General features: G+C 37.9%; 1 protein-coding gene across 2 annotated transcripts in view; it reads left to right on the plus strand.

Annotated features, from left to right (window-relative positions):
• erbin (erbb2 interacting protein) overlaps positions 1–25346 on the plus strand; it is a 67730-nt gene that overhangs the window by 32285 nt on the left and 10099 nt on the right. For both annotated transcript variants that reach the window (XM_082157643.1, XM_082157644.1), the window contains exons 3-19: positions 2260–2377; positions 5376–5454; positions 5544–5633; positions 6540–6596; positions 9929–9992; positions 10209–10283; positions 12071–12215; positions 13727–13799; positions 15357–15486; positions 16183–16298; positions 16739–16808; positions 18318–18417; positions 20583–20704; positions 22431–22604; positions 22719–22895; positions 24515–24632; positions 24775–24958. In XM_082157643.1, the coding sequence (XP_082013769.1) occupies positions 2260–2377; positions 5376–5454; positions 5544–5633; positions 6540–6596; positions 9929–9992; positions 10209–10283; positions 12071–12215; positions 13727–13799; positions 15357–15486; positions 16183–16298; positions 16739–16808; positions 18318–18417; positions 20583–20704; positions 22431–22604; positions 22719–22895; positions 24515–24632; positions 24775–24958 (1892 nt within the window). The remainder of the gene's footprint in view (positions 1–2259; positions 2378–5375; positions 5455–5543; positions 5634–6539; positions 6597–9928; positions 9993–10208; positions 10284–12070; positions 12216–13726; positions 13800–15356; positions 15487–16182; positions 16299–16738; positions 16809–18317; positions 18418–20582; positions 20705–22430; positions 22605–22718; positions 22896–24514; positions 24633–24774; positions 24959–25346) is intronic.

Raw genomic sequence — 25346 nt, forward strand, 5'->3', positions numbered from 1 at the left:
GTGTAAAGCCCGCCTCAATGTTTCTGATCGGTGCCTCGATTTCGACGGATTAGAAATGGGCTTGAATGAGCTCTTTGCCAGACTACTTGCAGAGCAAATCTAAATTTGCCAGAAGTTGTCTGGGTTTTCCCAGGCTACCCCTTCACACCAAAAGTGAAAAGAATAAGGGAAATGCAAATTCACGTCTGTACAGTAGAGGGCGCAACTCAGAGAAACCCTTCAGCTGCGCTGCCGTTCTGGATCACAGAAGAACAGGGCTCAGGGAGAAAGTTCAACACTCTCACATCAGCAATAAAAACAAACACTGGAACACAAATGTGATGTTTAACTAAAGTCAGTTTTGCTTATCCTAATGGTTGAATTGGATCATCAAATTTCTGCTGCAAAGACATTGGTCAATAAAGTGAGATTAAATACATAAAGTATATTTGTGTGATTTATCATTATTTAATTATAGCAGGTTTGTGTAATATTGTGAGTTTGCATTTCACTGTTTCTATTCATTTTGAGGAATACTGAATCTGTTTTTGTGAGTAAATGAGTGCTCACATTTAGTTCAGAGCTACACTCTCCATCGTTCACACACACAGCGCACACACAACACCTCTGCACTTACTCATGATTTATCTCAACATGCGGACAGGAGTGCTGTCAGTCAGTAAACGGGAAAACAAAGTAACTTGCATTACTTATTTGATAAAGAAAATCAGATATTTTGTTGTAAATTTAAAAGTAATGTTTTACTTTACAATTCAAATGAAAAAGTGATCTGATAACCTAACTCGTGTTACTTGTAAATGGGCAATTTTTTGCCTTTTGATTGTATTCTATATTAATATATTTACATATTTGATCTGAAATGGTTTAAAATCTGTGATAATTTCATCACATTCATCAATCAATTGTTCAATTCAATCATCAATTCGTCCAAATGTTATGAAATTGGCATGTGTTACAAACTCGCAATTCTGAGAGAAATTTCTGAATTGTGAAATATATATTGTGAAATATGAACTCAGAACTGTGAGAAATAAAGACACAATTGTGTTATAAACTCAGTATTTTCTGAAAGTCTGAATTGCAAGATATTAAAGCAGCACTAGGTAACTTTTCAACCTTCATAATATATTTCCAAGACTCTTGTGATGGTACATCGACTTACAATAGGTTGAATGACATGTCTGCCATAGCCTGACGGGGTCTGTATCGTTTTTAATCGTACTTTTAAACTTCGGGGTTCGGGTAGTAACCCCCGCACACACAAAAGAACTACAAAATTCGACTGCTTTACGGCATAGGCTACCTCACTTCCCCCAACACGTCCTCACATGCTGTTGGACTTGTAAGTATATTGCTTATATTGTATATCACTCGGACAAGCTTTCACTCGTTGGTGTGAGCTAAAAAGCACCTGGCGTTCTTGTTGATGGATTAGTAACTTAGACATCTTCGGAGGCTAGCTGTGCTTGTTCGATGTCCGACGATTTGTAACGCGTTGTGTTTATTCCCCAATCGAACTCGTGTAACTGTCTGTCACACGTTCTACCGTCCACAGCATTACTTGATAGACAAAAATAGGACAAGAATGAGCATCAAATAGAAACAACCAGCTTACGGGGTGTTCGAGGCACACATACAATACAGACTGCCGACAGTTAAACAGGGCGCGCGCAGCTCTTAAAGGGGCCACACCTTATTTCCACTCGTTACAGCTTCCATCCGACTGAACAGGGACCGGTATACAGGGGGGAGGGGATCAGGCCGTGAGTGAAGAGACTGCTCTGCGTGAGTGGTATTTACGACAGTAACGTTAAATACAAGTAGTCCACAGCGACTCTAGGGGTCGTTGTTTGACCAAAACGGAAATCTTACCTAGTGGGGCTTTAACTGGCAGGATGTCTCGGAGCGATTCGATTTTCTCTACTTCTCATATAAACCGTTTCCACTGGGCTGACTTGTTTGTTTATCCACGTCGTTCTCGTCCTCCATCAGAAACGGCCTTGTGTTGCAGATGTGTTGTTTTCCTTCAGACCGGATGGAATTAGATTACATGAAGGTCCATCGAGATCTGATCAAGTTTTAACCTGATTTTTGCTTTGACTGTTTCACCTATGCAGAACTAATTCACCAAAAAATCAATTTTAAGTGAATCCAACTCCTCTGCAAAAAGCTGGAATATTAATATGAAGTTTCATTCTTCTTAAAGTTTTCCAGGAATGTTTCTCAAACGTCTGTCTCTCCATTTCTAATCCTTTACAGCAACTTTTCAACTGCAGTTTGCTCTACCGATTGAGTCTACCAGACAATGACCTAACGGCGTTGCCACCGGCCATCGCCAACCTCACCAATCTCAGGGAGCTCGACATCAGCAAGAACAGTAAGCAGAACGGCCACTTTTCTTTCTCCTTCTCGGAGTCCAGTTACGCTTCTGAACCGAATCAGAGGCAGATTGATATACGGACTCACTGAGCCCTCATCCACTGTAATTCAGCTCATCTCTTCAAGCTCCACGTTTACACTGCAACACAGAATTCACCATTAATTCCAGGCGAATCCTCGTAAATTAACATTTTGTTTTCATGTGTCATTCATTGGTTTATAATTGTGTGGTGGTTATCAGACAGAAACAAGACGTATAATTCAAGACAAGAGCCAGTTATGAATATATCTTATTCAGCACTGTAAAAATGCTGAACGCATTTCATGCTAATCAAACATGTGGTGTTTGTGTGTGCAATGTGTTTTATGTCAGTGTAATTCAGTAATCATCATAGTTTAGGGATAATCAGCTTAAACAGTCAAAATTCCTTCCAATTGAAATTGGACATTGCTTTAGCATGGAAACGGTACTTTAAATCCTTTCAGCGGGTTCAGTTTTTGTGATATCAGCTTCAAATTTGGAACACAGCTTGGTTAACATGGCCTTGCTTTTCTAGCCATTTTTATTTTATATATATATATTAGTTTTATTTTTTATGAAAAATATTTAGTTCCGTACATTTGCTTTACAGTTTATTTCTATAACTTTTTTTTTAACACTTTGAAGTACTTTCACTTCTGCTATAACCTTCCTTCCTGAATTACATCCAGATCTAGATCAGATCTATGGTGAAAAAGGTGTGACAGTTGACACAGAATATAGTGCTAATAGCTTAGCAACATGCTAACATCGCTAAACCCCTGGGTTCCTGTTGCTGCACTTCTTCATCCTTTGTAAACGCCGCTAGTAAGAAGGTAGCTGCCTATGTAGACCGTATCTCTCTAGGGATTGGAACAGAGCCGTTGTTTACACTATTACACTGTTTATTCTTGCTCTGCTTTGGAAAGTTAAATAACCACTAGCTTTGATATCCTGTAAACTGATGGCAATCTGCGGAAACAATTTATTCAGTTTTTAAGCATAAGTGAAGACCGCAACACCAGACACACACACTGAGTCTCTGTTTACACATCACTTCATCTGTCAGCTGGTGCGCTGCAGAATCTGATAAAGCAATGACAGACGTGACAGTCTCAGACCTGCACAGCGAGGCTCAGGCAAAACCTTCTTATTTCATGGTCACATCCTAATAGTAGGGATTTTGAGAAGTTCATGGTGATTTTTATTTAATTTTTTACTTTTAGCACTGGTGCTTTAATTAGCATGATTTTGTGCTGTGCTTTAGCTGTTAGATTGTTTGCTGTATTTCCCCTGTAAAGTAGAGGCACTACAGCCACACACACATTCAGACTGAAGTCTTGAGTTATTGCGCATCTTGCACTGAAACCAGCCTAGTGTTACAGGGTTTCCTTTAGACCAGTTAGCTGACTATATTGAATATATTTAGTTTTGCACATCTGCATTGCAGTGAGGAGGACGCTGGTAGATTTGAGGCAATTTAATCAAATTTCTTACATTTACTGCATTTCCAGGAAACGTGTTTGTTTTTAGCATATCCGCTCGGTGTAATGACACATCAGAAGTGCTGTACAGTAAACCAGAGCGAGCACAGGGTCACCTGGTGCAGATCTGAGAGCTCACTGATGCGTGTGTGTGTGTCTGGGCTGATGCAGACCCACCTGTGGTTGTCTCTTCTCACGGGTTTAGTTTGCATCCGAGTGCGTTGGAGGGAGGATATCTTAACATAACGTTGATGTCACACTCCAGCTCCTGTGGTTGGTAGGACAGGAAGTGTGCAGTCTAGCTCTAGCGCTGCATGAACTCGAGTTGTTTCTAAAAACAGCGTTAGGGGGCGTTTTCTTTGGTAGTCCATTTAGAGAAAAACCTAGTTGAGAAATGTTTACTTAACATATTATGTATTATTTTTTAAGTGGGGCACAAATAGGGACGGGGACTTCTTTGAATTGCAGCTATTTATTTTGGCATATTCAATGATTCCATATTAAAAAATTTGGCAAATAATAATTCCAAATTATACTTCGTTTCATAACCCCTGAACAATTATTGTGTAACGATTACTACCAGTAATCATTGTAAAAACTTTTTACAATACTGGTCAACATTTTAAAAAGCGTTTATATAATGCTCAACAAGGCTGCATTTATTTGATCCAAAAGTAAAAGTAATATTGAGAAATATTATTACAATTTTAAATAACTGCTTTTGTGAATATATGTTGAAATGTAAGTTATTCCTATGATCATCATATTGAATGATTTCTGAAGGATCATGTGACACTGAAGACTGGAGTAATGATGATCACAGGAATAAATTACATTTTAACATATTCACTTAGAAATAAAAAAGTTTCTAATGCAATTTCACAGAATTAATGTAATTATTACTGTAATCTTTTACTGTAATTTTGATCTAATAAATGCAGCAGAAAATACTTCTTTTTAAATATATATATAAAAAAAAAAATTTTTTTTTTTTTTTTTTTTTTTTTTCATAATTCCAAACTTTTCCTGGTAGTGTAGGTCACATTCCATCACATTTATTTTAACTCTGGACTCAAAGATATAATAGTTGAAATCAGTGAAATAGAATTATTAAAAATAAAAAAAAGTTATAGTGTAAGTTTCCAGGATCTTTATTTATTAAAGTGCCATTTGAAAGTCCGTTTTGAAGTATTTTTCCATCATGTGTTTGTTGTTTCATGTGCAATAGTCTTTTTCACTTGTTGTGTTTAATCCCGACAGCTAATGCATCATTGACTTTGGTGGTGTTTTCTGAATCTACAGCAGCACCACATCAGAGTATTATAGTACAGTGTTCTGTCCGCATCCACACAAAAATGCAGTCATTCGAGATGTTGTAACTGAACCAAATGCAAATTGTTCATTTGAAGTAATTTTATACCCTAGGCACAAAGAGCAACATAAAACCAGCAATTATTAATCAAGTTCATTCTTTTCTTTGTTTTAAATTTCAGGCATCCAGGAATTCCCTGAAAATATCAAGAACTGTAAAGTCCTGAGCATCGTTGAAGCGAGTGTGAACCCTATATCAAAGTGGGTATATAGCTAGTAGAGAGAGTGTGTGTGTGTGTGTGTGTGTGTGTGTGATGTAATGTAATGAAAGCGCTCTCGTGTCTCCACAGACTCCCAGAAGGCTTCACGCAGCTCCTCAGCCTGACCCAGCTCTACCTGAACGATGCCTTCCTAGAGTTTCTACCAGCCAGCTTCGGCAGGTCAGAGACACACACACACACACACACACACACACACACACACACACACACACACACACACACACACACACACAGATTCACACTCACGAACAATCCTAGAGAGAACAAGATAATTCAGTCTCCTGTTTCAGATCAGACAGCATCTAGATTCAAGATTGGCCAAAGTTTGTACTACATTAAAATATAAAATGGACAAAACTGTTCTACAAAACACTGAAAAGGCTTTCCAAGCACACTCAAAACAGGTTTAACTAGCATCATCCAGCTTGTTGATTTACACAAGCTGTAAATCTATTAAAATGACACATGCAAAATTTCCTCAGAAAGCACGTCCTAACATTTTCCTGGAGCTTGAATCACAAATAACAGCTCAGAAATGATGCTTTCCTATGAAAATGCAGTGCAGTTCCTGTGAAAGATCGTGCAGTGGTATCTTTGACATATAATCATGCACACACAGCCTGAAATAGACTTCAAATGGCACATGCAACATGTCTCTCAGTTCCTGTTGAGGTCACTTGAGGACAACAGTCGGTATACTTCCACTGCATGCTGAAAGACCACAGTATATTTTGAGGATGTAGTTAGTCAGTATGCCAGCATAGGGACGTAAAGTGCTTACAAAAGTTCGTGACCGAGGGGGTTTTAGAATAAAGGTGCTATTACAGTTATTGTTGTTAAATTTTTATTATTTATTACTTAACATTTACGGTACATTTGAAACCTCAAGTTCTTTGATTTTAAACCGTGCAGTCACAAAATATAGTAGTGTTCTGTTTGCAATGCACAGTATAAACTGCAGCATCAGCATTAATTACTCTTAGTAGATGTCAGTTTATAAATATATTAATGTGTGTTTATATAACTAACTTCTTCTTTTTTTTCTGTCTTTCTCTGTTTCCTCAGACTAACCAAACTGCAGATTCTGGAACTGCGGGAGAACCAGTTAAAGATGTTGCCAAAGTAAGTGCGGCTCTGGGATTCGTTTGAATTACTAAAATATTAAAACGATGATTCGTGCTTCTGCACTCCTTCTGATAATCGCATTATAAATACAGGCAAACGTCTCTCTTTCTCTGTCTCTGCGGCATCATATTGTTCAGTCTTACGCAAGAGGCTCTGGAGTGACATGCTGTGACAGGTTTTATAATCATTTCTGGCTCCGGAGCCAATATTGCATCATGTGAGGGCTCGTTTGTTTAGTTTTGTGTGTGAGAGCCACAGAGGCGATCTCCGCGCCTCCGACTCCTCCGTCCTGAAACACACAGGCCTGGAGTGTGGTGGTTGGGTTACTGTTAGTCCGCAAAGATCAAAACAACTCATTACTGCCCTAAATGTTTTAAACAAAAGCCACTTGAGCAGAATGTCTCTGTTTTAGAGCACATGAACTAACCACAATACCTACAGCACCATAAATCAGCTGTTAAATCGGTTTTTAAACATTTTTAATACATTTTTAATCTTATTAATTACACGATGTTGCGATTTTAAAGATAATTTTACCGCAAAAGATAAGTTAAAGTCATTATTGTGTTGAATGAGAAAAGACATTACAAACCTTTAGGCAATGACAGAATTTTCATTTTTGGGTGAACTATACCTTTTAATGTGTTTTTATTTTATTTTTATTAATATGGAATATGAAATATTATTTTAAATGAAATAATACTCTGAATAAGAAACTAAAACTGGCAGTAAATGTCTAAATGAGTGAGTGAGTCATTCATTCATTTGATTGGTTCAAACGGCTGATCCAGTCAGAAAGGAAGTAAATGGCTTTCTTTATGAATGAATGGCTCGTTGAATCATTGGTTCGCCCGATTGATTCGCTTTATGTAATATTTTTATTAACAAAGACATTATTGTATCTAAAATATAACACAATATTAACTTCTTATTTGTTGAACTGTTGTATAAAATCAATATAGATTTTTAACATTTGCACATGTGCTATTCGGGACAGAAGCAGCACTCGTGATATTATATCATATAATATAAATATGAGACTAAAACTCATTCAGGGCATTTTTGCCTGTATATCTTGAATTTTAAGGGCATATTGTAACTGTTCTATAGGCTCCATCATGCAGTGAAATTAATTAATTAATTAATTTATTTATTTATTTATTTATTCTGCTCTGCTTCATGTTTTTCACCAGGCAACTTTATGAAATATAAGATGAACTACTTAGATCTGGGGTGGGGCGAGTGCGTTAAATGCATGAATTTTTACACGCTATTTTTTTCCAAAACCAATTAACGTGTTAAACCGACAGCCCTAATTTGTTCTGATTTGAAAGCAAACTGTTGACCTTTGTATGGCAAAAGAGAAATTTCATGCTTTACTAATCAAATATAAAATGAGAGAAAGAATGTTCATCACTGATGAGTCATGTTTCCTAGCGTTTACTAAGGAAAGCATCACAATTATGAATGATTCCTTAACTGAAGCTGCTCATTGTTAAAAAGGTGTGATCAAATCTATGATTTTCATTCTCAAGCTGTGGTCACACTAGTGTGATTTGGTGAAATTTTGCAGACAAAAAAAAGGTCCTTTGTCTATTGTCAATAGCGTAGTGATGTATGACGCACAAGTCACAAAGAAGTCACTTTCAAACCAAGCAGCTTCTCAAACAACCAGACAGCAAATCGAATTTCAATTTCTTCAAAAATGAAAACATGTTGCAGATCAGGAGAAGTAAAATGCATGAACTGTGTTGGATCAGGAAGAATACCAGGAAGACACAAGTAATCAAAGACAGACTGAAAGCTGTCCGTCACATGCATCTCTTACTCATTTACCATTATTACACTTTGACCGGATATCTTTATGGCTGTGTTGTTTCAGCAGTCCTCTCGTGTGTGTGTGTGTGTGTGTGTGTGTGTGTGTGTGTGTGTGTGTGTGTGTGTGTGTGTGTGTGTGTGTGTGTGTGTGTGTGTGAGAGAGAGATTCTAATGAGCTGTGGATTGCTCATTAGGGGTCAGCGAGTTTTTTTGGCTGATTGACTGATCGCACGCCTCCAAACCCTGGATGAATGAATCCCTCTTACAGTCGGCCAACTACCAGTGTGTCTTTCAACACAGAATTTCCTACAAGTCTGCCTTCAGTTTATAACCATTTATTTTACAATTCCTCGTGCCGTAAATCATTTTGAGTTTTATTTTGTCTTTAACTATTTCCACGGATACAATATGCCTGTAGGCTGTTGATCTGGTGTCCACGTCAGCAGAGGTTTACACCCTGCCCTGAAGCACACCTACCGAAGTGTTTGATTTAGGGTTGGACGCAGATATTGATATCGCATGAGCAGCTTGGAAGAGGAGAACGAACCTGGAGAAATATGTGTTGTAAAGATTGGCATTAGGATGTATAATGGCAGATTTTCATCATTCCCTGATACCCAAGTGATTTGTAAAGCATTCAAGGTGACCGTAAAATATCTGATAGAACATGGAGATAATAGTATTGACTTTGTAAAGAGAAATAAATAAAGTTAACAATTATGCGCTTCCAGTTGAAATCCAATAAGCAAGTAATATATTGCATTGACTCCCACATCACTGTCATGTGACTGAAAGACATTTTCCTGAATAATGACCGTATCATGCTAAATGTTATAGAAATTGGTTCGGCTGATGTCATTTCCAAATCCTGTTCCCATTTCCGTTCTCGGTCTCTACTATCTCTATCAATATAAGTGGCAAAAAAAGCTAAAACATTAAATAATTTTTTTGCTTTTTATTAACTTTTTTTGTGGACTTATATTAACCTAGATTTGTGGAAAATCTGTAAACCAAAAAAAGTGAAAAGGTTTTTATTAGGATAAATAACGCATATAGTTTGTTACAGTAGAGGAAAATACATTGCCTTAATATTTTATTGTCATTTATGACTGTGGAACTTCCTTAAACTCCTTAGCTTGACCTCTAGGTATGATCTTGGGGAATATATTTGAGTGTTATTTTAATTCAGTTTATATTGCTTCAGATTTTATGTGAGGCTGGGGATTGAAGTCTGTGTTCTGAAACTGCTAATGAAAAATTGATTAGCAGTAACTAGCTGTTCGCTAAATGTCTTTGCCATTTGTTTTCTGCGGGGAGTCATTGTGTGCAGTCTTTAAAAAGAAGAGTTGTGGTTGTCACCAGCCTGTGTGATGTTTATCTTCAAGCTCTCCATCTGCAGTTCAGCCAGTCCTGCAAAACTGATAATCACGCAGATATGTTTGTGTACCAAGCTGAAATGTGCTTAATCCATGGTTAATAATGTTAGTAATACTGTGTGTGTGTGTCTGCAGGAGCATGCATAAGCTCACACAGCTGGAGCGCTTGGATCTGGGGAGTAATGAGTTCACTGAAGTGGTGAGTATCACCTGCCTGTGGTTCAGGTGTCGCATGCGTTTCCCTTCCAGCTCTCAGTGCAGCCGGCTGGCAGATGCAGATACAGATGCGCTCATTGAGTCCTTCTCTGTTAGATTGCACCTAATATGCATTTTTCTCCTTTAATGGCATTGAAATTAGTGGCAGATTTCCTCTTGCTGAGAATGAGATATTGAGTTTTACCTTCTCTCGGTCTAGCCTGAAGTACTGGAGCAGCTTACAGGAATCAGAGAGCTGTGGGTGGATGGAAATAAGCTGACGTTTTTACCAGGGGTGAGTCTTGCATTCATTTTTTTGTTTTCTTGCCTTTTTCTTTGTCTTTTTACCATGTTCACCATGACTCATAAAAATGTTGTTTGTTTTTATTTAAATATAAACTCGTTTGGCCTCATTCATGAAACATGAGTTGAATGTGCATAATGCTAAAAGGGTTACATTTTTGTGTAAATCATTTGTAAAAAGTATTCTAGCGTAAATTGTTGATCATGTTTTGTGTGGAAAATCATTTGTTAAACCAGTGGTTCTCAAACTTCCCCCCTTTAAACCTGTAAAAATCTGGCCTCTGACTACCAAATCATTTTTCAAAAAATTATAAAAACTGAAAGATTCTTTAAATTGAAAAACATGCAATAGATTTACTTTGTAATGTCATTGATTCATTGAAAGATATAACCGTAAGAGGGAATAATAGATCAGAACATAACTTTTAATTTAAAATGAAAACAACAAATTTCTGTGTAAACCGTTCGTTAAACCATTCTTACAGAAATTGTTGCGTTCATGTTTAATGTAAAGCGCTGAATTTCTCTATCTTCAGCACTATTCATGAAACAAAAAAGCAGATCATTTCTAAGTAAATCATTCGTTTAATGATTCAAGCTGGTGAAAATCTCCTTCCTAAACATTCCTTCAGGATGGTCTTCTCTTCAGACTGCCAGATCCTTTTAAACGGGTCGTGATTAAGGCATTAGCTTGCCGCTGAGAGCAAACTGACAGTAATTGTGGGCCTCGCTGGCAGGATTCGCATTAGTCTGATGAGTTTTGCACAAGTTTTCCGAACATCCTTTTGAAACATGTCTGACCTCCAAATGATCCGGATATGAGGGCGGCACCCTGACCTCTCTCCCTCTCTGACCCGAGAGACCAGCTTACTGACGGCGTGCCCTTGTGCAAGGCCGAACGGCCATATGTTTCTCTTTTTGCAGAATTCAATTTCTCTCCGGTTATTAGTGCTTTTGATTAAGCTTCTTACGCCACACCCAGGAGAGCGGCTCATGGTCGCGGTGATTAATCAACAGCAGGGTTTGTCACAGTCACACACAGCCGCTGATTGCAGTTTAGGCAGTTCGCATCCAATCGGTCGTCACCCAAGTGCATCTGAAGTTCAAGATTCCTGTGTCCTGTGCCATATAATTGATGCTCCGTTGATGCTCACTTTAAGTCATCATCAAATCAAAACTGACTGTTGTCTCTCCAGGTTTGCTATTAATAAAATGGCCTAAAGCACTAGTTTTCTTCTGGACCTGCACTAGAAAACAGCCCTATCCCTGGTACCCTTATCTGGACAGACAAAATGTTTGGTAACCCGACATTGCTGGTGACAATTTTATACTAGGCTAGATGGATTTCACACTTGTGTTTTTTGGAGAGGAGCTACAGAAAGATGAAGTGTGTTTGGGAACAGGAAGACAGGCCCACAATCTGCCCTCATGCTTGAGAAATGGATTTAACCAGTTCACGCTTGGCTTCAGTCATCTCTCTTGACCTCTTTCTCAGCTGTATTCCTCCAACTCTTCAAATAATCAGTTTCTGCTTCCTCACTGTCCTTCTCAGGAACCATCTAGTCTCTATAGCAATACACACAAGGCTATGGCTCTGATTTCACCCATCATATTTGATTGAAATTGAGATTTGAGATTAGTGCATTTTTGCCACAGCACTCGTTTTTCTGGAGCTCTTCTCGCAGAGTGGCTGTCGCTTTTGCTCAGTTACACACACTTTTCTCAGAAATCAGTCATTTGTTTCAGTAATGTAGAGAGGTGTTTTGTGTGTGTGTGCAGATGATCGGGGCACTGAAGCAACTCAGCTACCTGGACGTGTCCAAAAACAATTTGGAAATGGTTGAAGAGCAGATATCCGGCTGTGAAAACCTGCAGGATCTGCTGCTGTCCAACAACGGTTTGACGCAGCTGCCAGGGTCTATAGGTAAGACCCACACACTAAAATGCAGAGATGAACTCAATAATTACTGTTTGTGGTGTCATTTTTCTTAAATGCGATCAGTCAGAACGAGTGCAGGACGTGAAGCATGTCCTCTAACAGCCTCAACTCTAATCTGCTTTGTAACAAATGAACAGGTTAGATGTGTAAGTGAACGGGAGGATTATGGGTAGAACAGTAATGCAATCTCATTACCTAATGAATGACCCAGTCGGAGAGTCCCTAATGAGCAGGCATGTTGAAGTGGCCAAGTCACACCGCCCTTGAGGCTCGCTGGGAAATAATACCTCCCATCTTAACACTTAATGAAATCTGCTTTAGAGCTGGACAGAGGTGCTCGACATTAACAAAAAGACAAGGTCTTGTCTTTCATTGCAAGGGCTTTTAATTAAATGGCACTTTTCATCAATCTGGTACACTTTATTTTTATTTTTTTTATTTTTTTTTTGAGACTGGCAAGTTAGATTGAACTATTATCTCCCATAGACCAAGTTTAGCTTGAGAAGTAGCTAGTTTTAAACACACAGTGTCCATCACCCAACCACCACCTTTAAAATGGTGAATTTGACCTGTTCCACCTTTAAGCCCTTGACCTTCTTGACTCAAACAATTCAAATCATTCAACTTCATAATTTTGATATTGTATGTATGTCTAATTGTAATGTTTCATGATGGCCAAAACCATTTTTAATGTTGTTATTCAACTAATTTTAATTACTAAAAATGAAACTTGCAATTTTCATTCAACTCTGTTACTGCGTATAAAAATTTAAAAATAAAATAAAAAGTAAAACATGACACTCAAAAAGCAACATCCTTTGGACATTTACTACAGCATGGCAGGAATACAAGTAAATTATCTCGTTATTTATTGTTATATTATGTAATATTTATCGTAAATATTGTTAGAAAAGGTGATCAAACTATTTATATTTAAAATATCTCCTTAATTTAAGAGTCTCTGACTACACAACATTTGGTTCTGAACTCCTGCTGAGTGAATGGGTCAAATTTTCAACCCTGTTACCCATTTTCTGTTGTTGTTTGTTTAATATAAATGAAATAAAATGTATAATCCACAAGTTATCTATTTGATTTTGATGTCTATTTAATGTTTTTTTTTTCTGGAAAATTGCACAAATCAAGCTTTTAAACCTGTACTAAGACATCACACATTTTTCGTGACAGGGTTTTGCAGACTTCATAATAAATAATAAAGCTCTTACAATTCTTCGACAGTCAGTTTTCTGACAGATAAATGACCATATTTTGAGAGAAAAAGGTTTCGGACACTATTTTGTACCATATTTGTGGAAAGTACTGAATATTCGAGTGTTCAGTCTGATTCAATTTCTTCTAATAGCTTCTTTCTTCAAGATGGGCAAGATTGATGGTCTCATCGTCTAAAATGAAGTGGATGTGGAATGGCCAGTTTCTGTCTGCATGTATAAATTACCAATTGCAACACAATCTCTCTCTGTCTGTTTGTCCCACAGGCTCACTGAAAAGACTAACCACTCTGAAGGTGGATGATAACCAGCTCATGTACCTGCCTGACACGATAGGCGGGTAAGTGAGCACCATTCTTACACAGCGACCTGATGAACTGCACTTAAACCATGACCCAGTTCTCCTTAACACACTTGTAGACTCGCACTGAATTTGCCTACTTGTTTCATGTTTTCTGTGCTGATGGTGGGGGAAATCTACCCGTGTGATATTATATTATATAGTCAAGGAAATAATAATAATAATAATGATTTTTTGTTTGAAAGTGAACCCTGTAAATGATCAGACCCATAAGCCACTGTATGTCACAGACAGAAGGTTTCGTAACGGGTCTGTGATTGAAGGAAGCACGTCCATATGGGCTCTCTGAGAGGGATTGTGTGTGTGTGTGTGTGTGTGTGTGTGAGAGAGAGAGTGAGAGAGAGTGAGAGAGAGAAACAGACTGTTATCCATCAAAAAAAGAAGCCAACCGCTGTACCTCATTCTCGCCACCTCTTATTTTGAGCTTGTTTCCAAACATGCTGGTTATCCCTTATGTCAGATTAGATTTCCTAGTCCGGGGTTAAGAAAATATGCCAAGAGGGATTATGAATACATGATTGCAAGGATTCTCTTTTTAATCCCAGCCTGATTGTAAAGCATACTGATTAAGCACGATTAACTTTCCATTAGTCTCAGCGGTCTTTCCCATCACACTGATGCAACGTACATTTCCACTGAATAACAACTGGTCGTTTTGCGGACTTTGTTTTGTTTTTGTTTGATTTGGTTTGTTTTGAACTGGGGAGGTTTATGTAACAGTATATACTGTCTTATAAAATACTTTATTATTATTATTATTATTATTTTTACATGAGCTATTTGTATTTTTTTTTATATGAAACCGTCATTGAGATCATTTTAGATGAGTGAAGAAACTTCACAATAATTGCTCTTTAATATGATTTATAATGGGATTAGTTAATGATGTAAAGTCATGATCAGTTGTATGTAATGATCGATGTCTCTTGCTCTGCCTCTCACACACACACTTTTTTTTTAATGCTGCATTTTGGCATAAACTTGGCTGGGTTTACACTGTTTACACTGTCACCCAATTCCATCAACAATTTTGATCAAGGGTCATAAAAGATGTATGTTGTTGTAGGAGAGAAGAAGCAGTCTCTTGGCCACATACGGCTGATTCGTTGCCTTCTCAGGGCTACTTCAGTACTTTAGTGTCATCCAGACCTTTCAGTTAGTTTCTCCTCAACACTTCTTACAGGGCTGGAGAAACGTTCAACTGCTTGTTTCACAGATAAAACCCTTTTTACGGAAATGAAAATCAGCTTCAAAATCCACTTATTCGGCCTTGGTGTTTTCAATGGTTTTGTGATTTATTCAGCACACCTGCATGGTAGTCATGCCAAAAAAAACACAATGTTTGACGTCAGACTTTTAATGAACAAAGATTCAAGGTCGTTGATCACCGAAGTTTGTGTGAACCATCTGAATAGAGGCCAATAGAGTCCGATCTTCCTTGCTGTATTAAAAGATGACACAATATTTCTTATATAGAGAACTGTTGAGCTTGATTATATGTTAACAGTTGTATCACATGTGGGTCTTTGTCTGTAGACTCACGACTCTGGATGAGCTGGACTGCAGCTTCAATGAGATCGAGGCGCTGCCGTCCTCCATCGGTCAGTGTGTAAATCTGCGTACGTTTGCTGCCGACCACAACCTGCTCGCACAGATGCCTCCAGAGGTCAGTCCAGCCCTGGCATGAAATTGCATTTAACTTCCATATTATGATGTATTTTTTATAATGAAACAAAAAATAGTGCAGGATGGGACTTAAGTTTTGAATTAAGTAATAATATCTATAACTGTGCAATTGGTTGCAGTGGCTTTGATTTGTTTTTGGCAGTTAATAATGTCAAATTCACAAAACATATTGTTCTTCTGCACTGTAAAAAAATTAAGTACAGTCACCCTGGATGTGTAAGTCATTTCAACTTAAATTACATTAAACTGACTTAAAAATTAGTTGAATCTTGTATAATTTAAAAGTGGAAAATTGCTTGACTTATTTTGAAGAGGTAAAGCAAAGTAAAACATGTTGTCATATATTATTGATCATATAATATTTTACGGTGTAAACAGATTCTTATTAATGAATCAGACTGAACCGCCAAGAAACTTATGCTGGTGTCATAATCATGCAACATTTAACACACTTTTTACAGAAGAATTTAACTAAACATTTATTTTGCTAATAAAGATCTTTCAAAAGATCTTTTTGGAAACACAACATTTAATGATATATTGAATTGGTTTGTTGAAATCGACCGAACGAGCAAACAAACTCTCACTGCTGTTGTCAGTTTAGCTCATATGCGATGATCCCGGGTCTCTGCGCATCTCAGTTAACCCTTCATGCGTATGCTTGTGCATCTGACAGATGGGCAGTTTGAAGAACGTCACCGTTCTCTTCCTGCACTCCAACAAGCTGGAGTTTCTGCCGGAGGAGATGGGCGACATGCAGAAACTCAAGGTCATCAACCTCAGCGACAACAAGTACGTCCCCCTGTGCCGCATATATACGGCCAAGCATGTTTTGACCCAGGCATAATCATTTTTCTTTGTAAGTGAGGTCAAACCAAATTAATGGACACTCTTCATGTACGAAATCTTTCTATGAGGAACGTTTCCAACCTGGGCGCGCAGCTGGTGTCTGTGAGAGCCATTGCTTTCACATTTCTCTGAGAGAACCACTTAGACAGATTTGGCTGGGATTCAACAGGCTGGAAAATATCGCTCTATTTTCTACTCTCTCTGCTATATTTATCAGCCTTGATGCACATTATACCAGTCAGGCCTTTTTCAATTTACTGTGTTTCCATTGTATGATGATGTCCCATTTTTTGTTTTATCAGCATGCCGTCATACTAACTTTCTTATGCATTGAACATTAATCTAGTTTTTGTTTTGTTCATTTTTGTCCTCTTTCTTCACAGGTTGAGGAACCTTCCGTACAGCTTCACTAAACTCAACCAGATGACCGCAATGTGGCTGTCTGAAAACCAGGTGGGCAAAGCTCAGATACACTAAACAGTCATTATTGTGAAATAAACACCAACGGAGTGATCAGGACCGCAATGCGAGCACAGGGTTGTTTGTTTGTTGCAATAATGATCGACTGACTGTATATTATCTTGTTTATTACACGGCTACTTTCTAAATATATAAATAAATTCACGCACATGAAATATTTATTTGAGTTTATGGCTCTATGTCAGCAAGGCTGTGATTAGGCAACGGGCTCGAGGCTGTAGGCCGATTACCGGATATTCATCCGCTATTGACGCTGTGAGAAATCAGGATGTAAACAGAAATATTAATATTATGAAATATACAGAAATATTAATGTTATTTTTACCACTTTCCCCGCCAGTGTTTTTGAGCATTTTCACAAAAGTTTCATGGCTCCCAGAATATTTTGTTGAATGATTATCTGAACACACAATATATCAAAAGAAAGAACAGAGCCTCTGCTTTTAAACACAAAAAAACCCATAGCTTCATGCGTTCATTGAATATGGGTAAGTATCATTTTTTTAAAAACGAACATTTTGAGTAAAAAGCTGAGAAAATCGTGTTTTGTAAGACCACATAGCACATTGCCTGGGACAGGAGTCTGTTATATTTGAGCTTTCTGTCTCTGTACACATAAATATTTGATCGCATTTGATTATTTCAGAGAGCCGTGTAATACATTTACATAAATCACTACATCACTGTAATCTCATTCACAGTCACTTCCCAAAATACTCTTGAAAAGCTTGTCCTTTAGCAGGGTCTGTGCTGTTGGTGATTTGATGTTCCCATCAGAGGAGCTCAGAGTGTGTGTGTGGGTGATCTGAGTGATTGTCACAAGTGGCCATCAAGCCTGTGACTAATGCTTATTCAATATAGCAATCACCTCCACTCCCACACACGCCGTCTTCCCACCTCTGAGGTTCAACATAGCACAGAGTTTATCTAAATATATTATATGATTTAAACGTATAGTTCATCCAAAAATTCAAATTGTCATCATTTACTCTTGTATTACAAACCTGTATGACTTTCTTTAATGCTCACCAGCACTGGGTCAGTTGAATGCCTAAAGAGAGAAACAGAGATAGTTGTGATATTTGCTCTCAAGGAAAGTGAATTCAGCAGAACGCATGAGAACACGGCGCTATGAAGTAATAAAACACTGGTAGCGCATCTAATCAGTGTGGCCCATATGGCATGAGACTGCCAAGATCCTCTGTGAATCAGCCTCTCTGCAAGGGTTTCAGCCGTACAGCTCAGCTGGACTATCGACAGCTGATGAAGATTGTGCTGGGACGACGGTGGCACGCTGTTCTTTTATTGATCGTGATGTGGGGTTTTATAAAGCTGCATGTGATTAAAGATGAGATGAGTTTAAAGCCAGAGCTGCATGGCTTGAATCTGTAATGAGAGCTGTCAAGACTCATGATTTTCCAAGGCATCCAAGCGAATTTTACAAGTCACTAACCTTGTGTTTTGTTTTTTCTCTTTTTCCAGTCGAAGCCCCTCATTCCCCTGCAGAAAGAGGAGGATCCAGAGACGCACAAGACCGTACTGACTAACTACATGTTCCCTCAACAGACCAGAAGCGAGGACTGTGAGTATCTAGTCATGCATCACAAATGTATACATATGAGATTATATAATTATGAAGATTATATTTCTTAGGAACTAAAACCCACAGGTTCACTATTAGTAGATTAGTAGATGCTGACAGGTGCAATTCACTGTTTTCCACACGACTATCAGGAGGTTTTAGAGAACTTCATGCTTCCGTCTGCTGACACTTTATGGAGATGCCGATTTCCTTTTCCAGCAGGATTTAGCACCTGCCATCAGTGCCAAAACTACTGCTAACTGGTTTGCTCGCTATGATATTACTGTGCTTGATTGGCCAGCCAAATCCCCTGACCTGAACCCCGTAGAGAATAAATGGGGTATTGTCAAGAGAGAGATGAGAAACACCCGACTCAACAATACAGACGAGCTGAAGGCTGCTGTCACAGCAACCTGGGCTTCAATAACACCTCAGCAGTGCGCATTGATGCATTTGTGCTAAAAGAGCCTCGACCAAGTATTGAGTGCATAAATAAACCTCTTTTTGTTTTTTCAGGACTTTTTTTGATTGATTTTAGGACATTTTGAGATACTGGATTTTTTCATGAGAAATTGGATACTCATTTTCATGAGCTGTTAGCCGTAATCATCTAAACTAAAACAAAAAGAGGTTTGAAATGTTTTACATGTAATGAATCTAGAATATATTAGAGTTGCTCTTTTTAAATTAAATTACGGAAAAAATTACTTTCCCACGACATTCACATTTTTTGAGACACACCTGTACATCCCAAACTTTTGAATCGTATTATTACAATTTAAAATAACTTTCCTGTTTGAATAGATTTTAAAATGTAATTTTTTCCTGTGATCAAAGCTGAATTTTCAGCATCATTACTCCAGTCTTCAGTGTCACATGATCCTTCACAAATCATTCTAATGACTAATCTTACTGACTCCAAATGTTTAAACTGTAGTGTGTGTATATATACACACAATATAACCAGGGTTTGAAGTTAATACCAGCCAGTTGTGGGTGAAAATCAACAGTGGCGGGTAATGCAAATCAGCTCACTAGCCAGTGTGACAAGTTGGATTATGGTTCATAAATGATGTCCTGTCACTTTGCATGCCATGGCTATCAGAGCCCCTCCCCAAAGAGGATCCTCCAACATTAACAAAGCGTAAGGGCCGACCACTGAGAGAAGCGTGTGCTACGGCAAGTCTTTAAAATTCGAGTGTTTGGAATGAGTGTACCGCAGTAACGCCTCACTTTGTTCATTCGTGAAGTGAACGTTTGTGTGAATAGCGCATAGATTCACTATTTTCGACTGCCGACATGAACTTGTCAATGCAAGTACAGAATAACATGTACAATGTGCGATACCTGAGATGTCCTAGACGTCGTGTGACCGGTTAGCGCTCCGCCAGAGCCCTGGGAGACGAGGCCGCTGTTATAACCCCTTTTACAAACATTAAGCATTCATTTTAGAGTGAGCTATAGAAGTTCTGAATGAACGGGAACTTCAAAGTCTAGAAGCCAAATGCAGGTATGAGCAAACATTTGACACTCAGAGTCAGGTCTGTGAAGTCTTTTATATAGTTTTAGAGACCTGACTGAGCATCAAATGTCTGCTGCTACCCGCGGCCAGAACTGGCTCATGTCACAGTTTTCCCTCCCTGAGACTCAGGATTCCAGAGGGAAGAGATTAATGAGTCTTAACCTGTTTCCTAGCAACCCCACTCCAAACTCCTCCGAACGCGAACGCACTGGCTCTGCAGCTCTCCGGGGTCCGCATCAGTTTGTTAGCATGATTGAGCTTTAGAAACGGCCTGAAGTCTGCGCGCCTACATGACATAGTGCTCTCCTGAACCCAGATGTCTTGTTAAATGTGCACACAACACAAATGAGAGTTGATGTGTGTGAACTGAGTCTGTGCCGCCCACCAAGCTCAGGCTGTTTAATTCAGGTTTTTGCTGGTTGTTAATCCACATAGCAGAGAGACACTGCTGTATTAGTCCATTTTAATGATTTGGTCTAGCCGAATCAGAAATAACTGGACTGTCAGGAACAAACTGAATCACTGACACGAATCAAAACAAACTCAATACAGGATTTGCTTCGAGATTCTTGAGCTTTCCATCCTCCACCCCGATGGCATGTTTTGATTGTTTGTTAATGGTTTCTTGGCTTCTCTTTCACAGATGTGCCCAACTCGGACAGCGAGAGCTTTAACCCGTCTCTATGGGAGGAGCAACGCAAGCAGCGAGCGCAAGTGGCCTTCGAGTGTGACGAGGACAAGGATGAGCGAGAGACGCCCCCTCGGGTCAGTTCCCACCGCCCGCTTCTGTCGATCTTCTGTTCCCTTTGTGCATGTCTCGCCCTTCTCTCTCGCTTCATATCACACATCTAAACCCCTTGTTATTCTGTTCTGTCCTAACCAGGCACACTTAAATCACTTTTCTGCTTTCACAGTGAGCTAAATGCTGCTGCAAGCCTCAAAATCCCAGCCAATCGGAGCATGTTTGATGTTTAATATACAGCTATGTTGAGTGGGATTTGGACCAGAGTGGGTGGAGCTACTCTGCACATTTTGACAAAAAAAGAAAAGAAAAAGAAGACAATTAATTCTCAATGTCCTGTTACAACCTGCTTGCAGTCAGAACTGAAACTGAAACCTAAATATAATAAAATTTACAAAAGCACATAAAAAGTACTAAAAGTTAAACTATGAAATATTAAAAATAGTTTTCATTTATTGAAATAAAGCTGAAATAAAATATAAATATTAGATAGAAATGTTGCCTTAGCAACTAACTGAAATAAATTGAAATTATATCAATTCAAATAATGTATAATTGAAAAAAACTTAATGAAAATATTAAAAAATATATAAAAAATATAAAAACTACATAGTAAATTCAAAATATTAATTAATACTATAATAGTATATAAATAATAATTCTAAAAACTGATGAACTGGATCAACTGATTCACTGAAAAAAAGTTCAATCCAAATAATTATTAATTCACAAAATTACTCCGAACTAAATAACAAATATTGAAATGAAAAATCTTAAATCATTTTTGTTATAATGTGAGTTGATGTCCGTTGTTTTTTTATAACTACTATTTATTTGTACTACATTGAACGTGCCATGAAATGGCTATAGATGCTGGAATGGCAATAACAACAAACAAACCTGCAGATTCTTCAGCATCTCTTCTTTAGTGAGCCACAGAAGTCAGTCAGTCGTGCAGGTTTGAAACGACATGGGAATCAGTAAATAGTGACAGAATTGTCATTTTTGGGCTGATTATTTCTTGATGTTTTGGCAGCTGGAGGTAAAACGGTTTGAGTGGAACAGCCTCACCTGGTTTTGTCAGCATGTCACAGCCTGCGCTTCACTGCATTGCAGTGGAAACTCATTAAAACTCTAACCCTGACATGACTCCTGTCAGAAAGTGAAATGGAAGTCTTCACTGTCTCAGGGCCCTCGAGCGTACAACGTCAACCTTATTTTTCCCTTCCACCCCTCATCTCGCTGATATTACACACTCGGTATCTGGTTCCCTCCCTCTCGCGCCCGGTCTTGCACCCCTGATGACTCAATATGCCTGTCTGGCTTATACGCTGTGCCAGGAACACATGCAGGCTCCCAAGCTGTCTAACGTAGCTTCACTATCAGCTCTCAGAGCGCCAGTGTGACCCTGAAAGTGTTGTAAAAAGCTCACCAACACCTCCTCCAATAAAATGGTATCAGTGGTTTGGCCACGGGTTCAGCGACACCACCTATAAGAACTGACGTAACTTCCTATGTAGCTTCATAACGTGCCCACAAACTATTTTATTTATTTAAAAATAACAAATGTTTAATATAAAGCAATCTTTATATATGTATATATAATATGAATTTAAATATAATGCATCAGCTTATGATATAATAAATCTGATTTTAGATCCTCTTTTTTTTATATAATTTATTAAAGATCCTATGAAGTTCTCTCTGATATATTCCTCGAGTAACTTAGCTGTGTCTTTGTCTTAATAGGAGGGAAATCTGAAGCGCTACCCGACACCGTACCCTGATGAACTGAAGAACATGGTGAAAACGGCTCAGTCCGTGGCTCACAGACTCAAAGAGGACGAGTCCGGCGACGAGGCGAGGAAAGAGACCAGGGGCAGCGAGAGGAACCATATCGGAGTGCAGGACGTTGGAGTGAAGGTTGGATTTTGAAAACACTACCAGTTGCATTGTGGGATGGGTCAACGTAATTATTACATTGAAAGTGAATCTTGGTGCAGATGTTGGAATAACCCTGAATTCCCTGTGTGTCAGGTGATCGAAAGTCCCTGCACTAATGGCAAAGCTGTTGAAATGGAGCCTGAAACAAAGATGAACAGTCATCACAGTTTTGAACCAATAGATTCAATAGACTACCACAGCGTTGAAAGGATCCCGCTCAAGACTTCAGACAACATGAGAGCCATGGTGAACCATGATGACACCCTTGAGGTACTATATCGAAGTGTCAGAAATGTTAAATGTTATGAATATGGTTATTGAAGCAAATTCATTTTATTATTATTATTATTTCATTCTTGTGTAGTTTCACACCTCTATGATGGTGAGTGAATCTGTACCAGGCTGTCAAACATTAAACGTAACATAAAAGTAGTTCATGAGACTCGTGCACTGTGGAAAACTGGCCAAAAAAAGTCTTCACTTGTGCTGTTGCCATTCGATTTAGGTTACAATCAGGTCATTCATATGTGTATATATGGACTACTTTTATGATACAATTTTTTTTTTTTTTTAACTATATGAAGTAAATCTAGTACTAAATCAAGGAGTTAATTATTGTTATTTTATTGTTATTTTTTTTAATAGATATTGACCAGGTTGTATATACGATATGTCGAATTGGTCACTTGAGACTCATTCATATTTATTGAAAGGGGAAGAGAAACCGGTTTGTGTTTTGTCTAAAAATTTAGTGTAAAACATATTTTAATAGAAAGTCCATTTTTAAATGATATTAGACAACGTTTTTATTCAGAAAATATATAAATGGACATTTTTAAAAAGGTTTCTCCTGGAAAAATGTTAGAATTTTTATCATACACTAAATTGAAATGATATATATATTCTAGATAATTGTTATTATTACTATTGTTGTTATTGTTATACATGTACGTTTTTGTATATTGCTTATTTTTAATACAAAATTTAATTATTGTTAACAATGTATTGAAATTATATTGTAATCATAATAATTTTTTAAGAATTGAAATACTGTTGATTTTGACATGAATATAGCCATTGCTGCTAATAAGGCGTTAAATCATAAATAAATAAATAAATATAATATATATAGTTTCCATTCATGTTCATTATGTACTGTAGAAACTATTTTCCTTTTGTGGTCCACGGAAGAAAGTTACATGGATTTGATATGGCATTAGGATGAGTAAAAGATGACTCATTTATTTTTTGGATTAAGAAGTCCTTTAAAATTTTAAAAAAGTGTAGTGATGGTGATATAATAGATCAGCAATATGGCTTGTGAGGGTAAAACTGCAAAATATGTCTATATCACTGTATGCTACATGCACGTTCACACATTAGCCATGGTCACATATCCATATGTCCTGCTGAGACCTTCACATCTTTCAAGAATCAGCTGAAGACGCACCTCTTCCACCTCTTCCACAAGCACTTAACTATCCCACACCTTTAAACCACTTCACACACACACACACACACACGCGCGCACATTTCTCCTCTGCATTTCTCCTCTTTAGCTTGTTTCCAAATCTGGTTGTCAAATAAACCTGGCAGTGTATACTGCGAATATTGTTGGCTCCTTGACGAATTGCTTTTGTCCCTCTTTTGTAAGTCGCTTTGGATAAAAGCGTCTGTTATATCCATAAACATAAATGTAAATTATTCTCTTACTATGAGTGATACATTAGCTCATTGTATTATGTGAGATTTGTCAATACATCCTTTATCATAGGGATCATTTAAACAAATGAATATGAAAATGACATGAGTTTAACACTATACAAGCAGGAAGAAAGCTGGAGTATAAATTTGAATTTAAGCATTTGGTGTGATGTGGTTGTGGTCAGGACTCAGAGGAGCTGTCATCCGAAGAGGAGGAAATGAAGATAGCCGAAATGAGACCTCCACTCATCGAAATCTCCATTAACCAGCCCAAAGTAGTGGCCCTCAGCAAGGACAAAAAAGGTAAAGAAATACTTATTCTCGCACTTTCCCTAATATCAATTAATGATTCTCCCGTTAACGTGGGTAATTAAAGTTACCTCAAAATAAAGTGTGTCATTGAACACACAAATGCAAATTATGTTTTTTGTGTCTGGTGATGTAGATGATGGGAAGGATGCTGACTCTTTGCTGGATGAGACGGTGGCTAACAGTAACCAGAACAACAGCAACTGCTCTTCTCCCTCACGCATGTCTGATTCAGTGTCCTTGACCACAGACAGCAGTCAGGACAACTCCCTCTGCACCCCAGAGAGGGAGTCAAAGATGCCTCTCATCCCCAAGAACAGGTACGAACGCACACTGAATATACCCGAGTCAAAAACATGACGATGAACCTCAGCGTTTAACTAAATATTTCTCCATTGAAAATTACTACAATATAATGCTGCAGCTTCTACAAAGGGTCTCAATTTGCCAGATAGTTTTTTTTTTTTACATTTACATGAACTGTCCAAACAAAACGATTCAACCGTTTAAGTTTAAATCTGAGTTGTGTCATTAGTTATTTCCATTATTAACTAAAGTTGAAAAGGGGTCAAAAACATTGTTTATCATTAGAAAGATATATGGAATGAAGGCAGAAATAATGGTGTGTTGCCTGCCTAGACTTGCTTTGTCATTAGTTGAGAACTATTATATTATAAATTATATTATATTTATAGAAAGCTAGACTAG

Source organism: Leuciscus leuciscus (assembly GCF_965113295.1).
Source record: "Leuciscus leuciscus genome assembly, chromosome: 24".
Classification (NCBI taxonomy): Eukaryota; Metazoa; Chordata; class Actinopteri; order Cypriniformes; family Leuciscidae; genus Leuciscus; species Leuciscus leuciscus.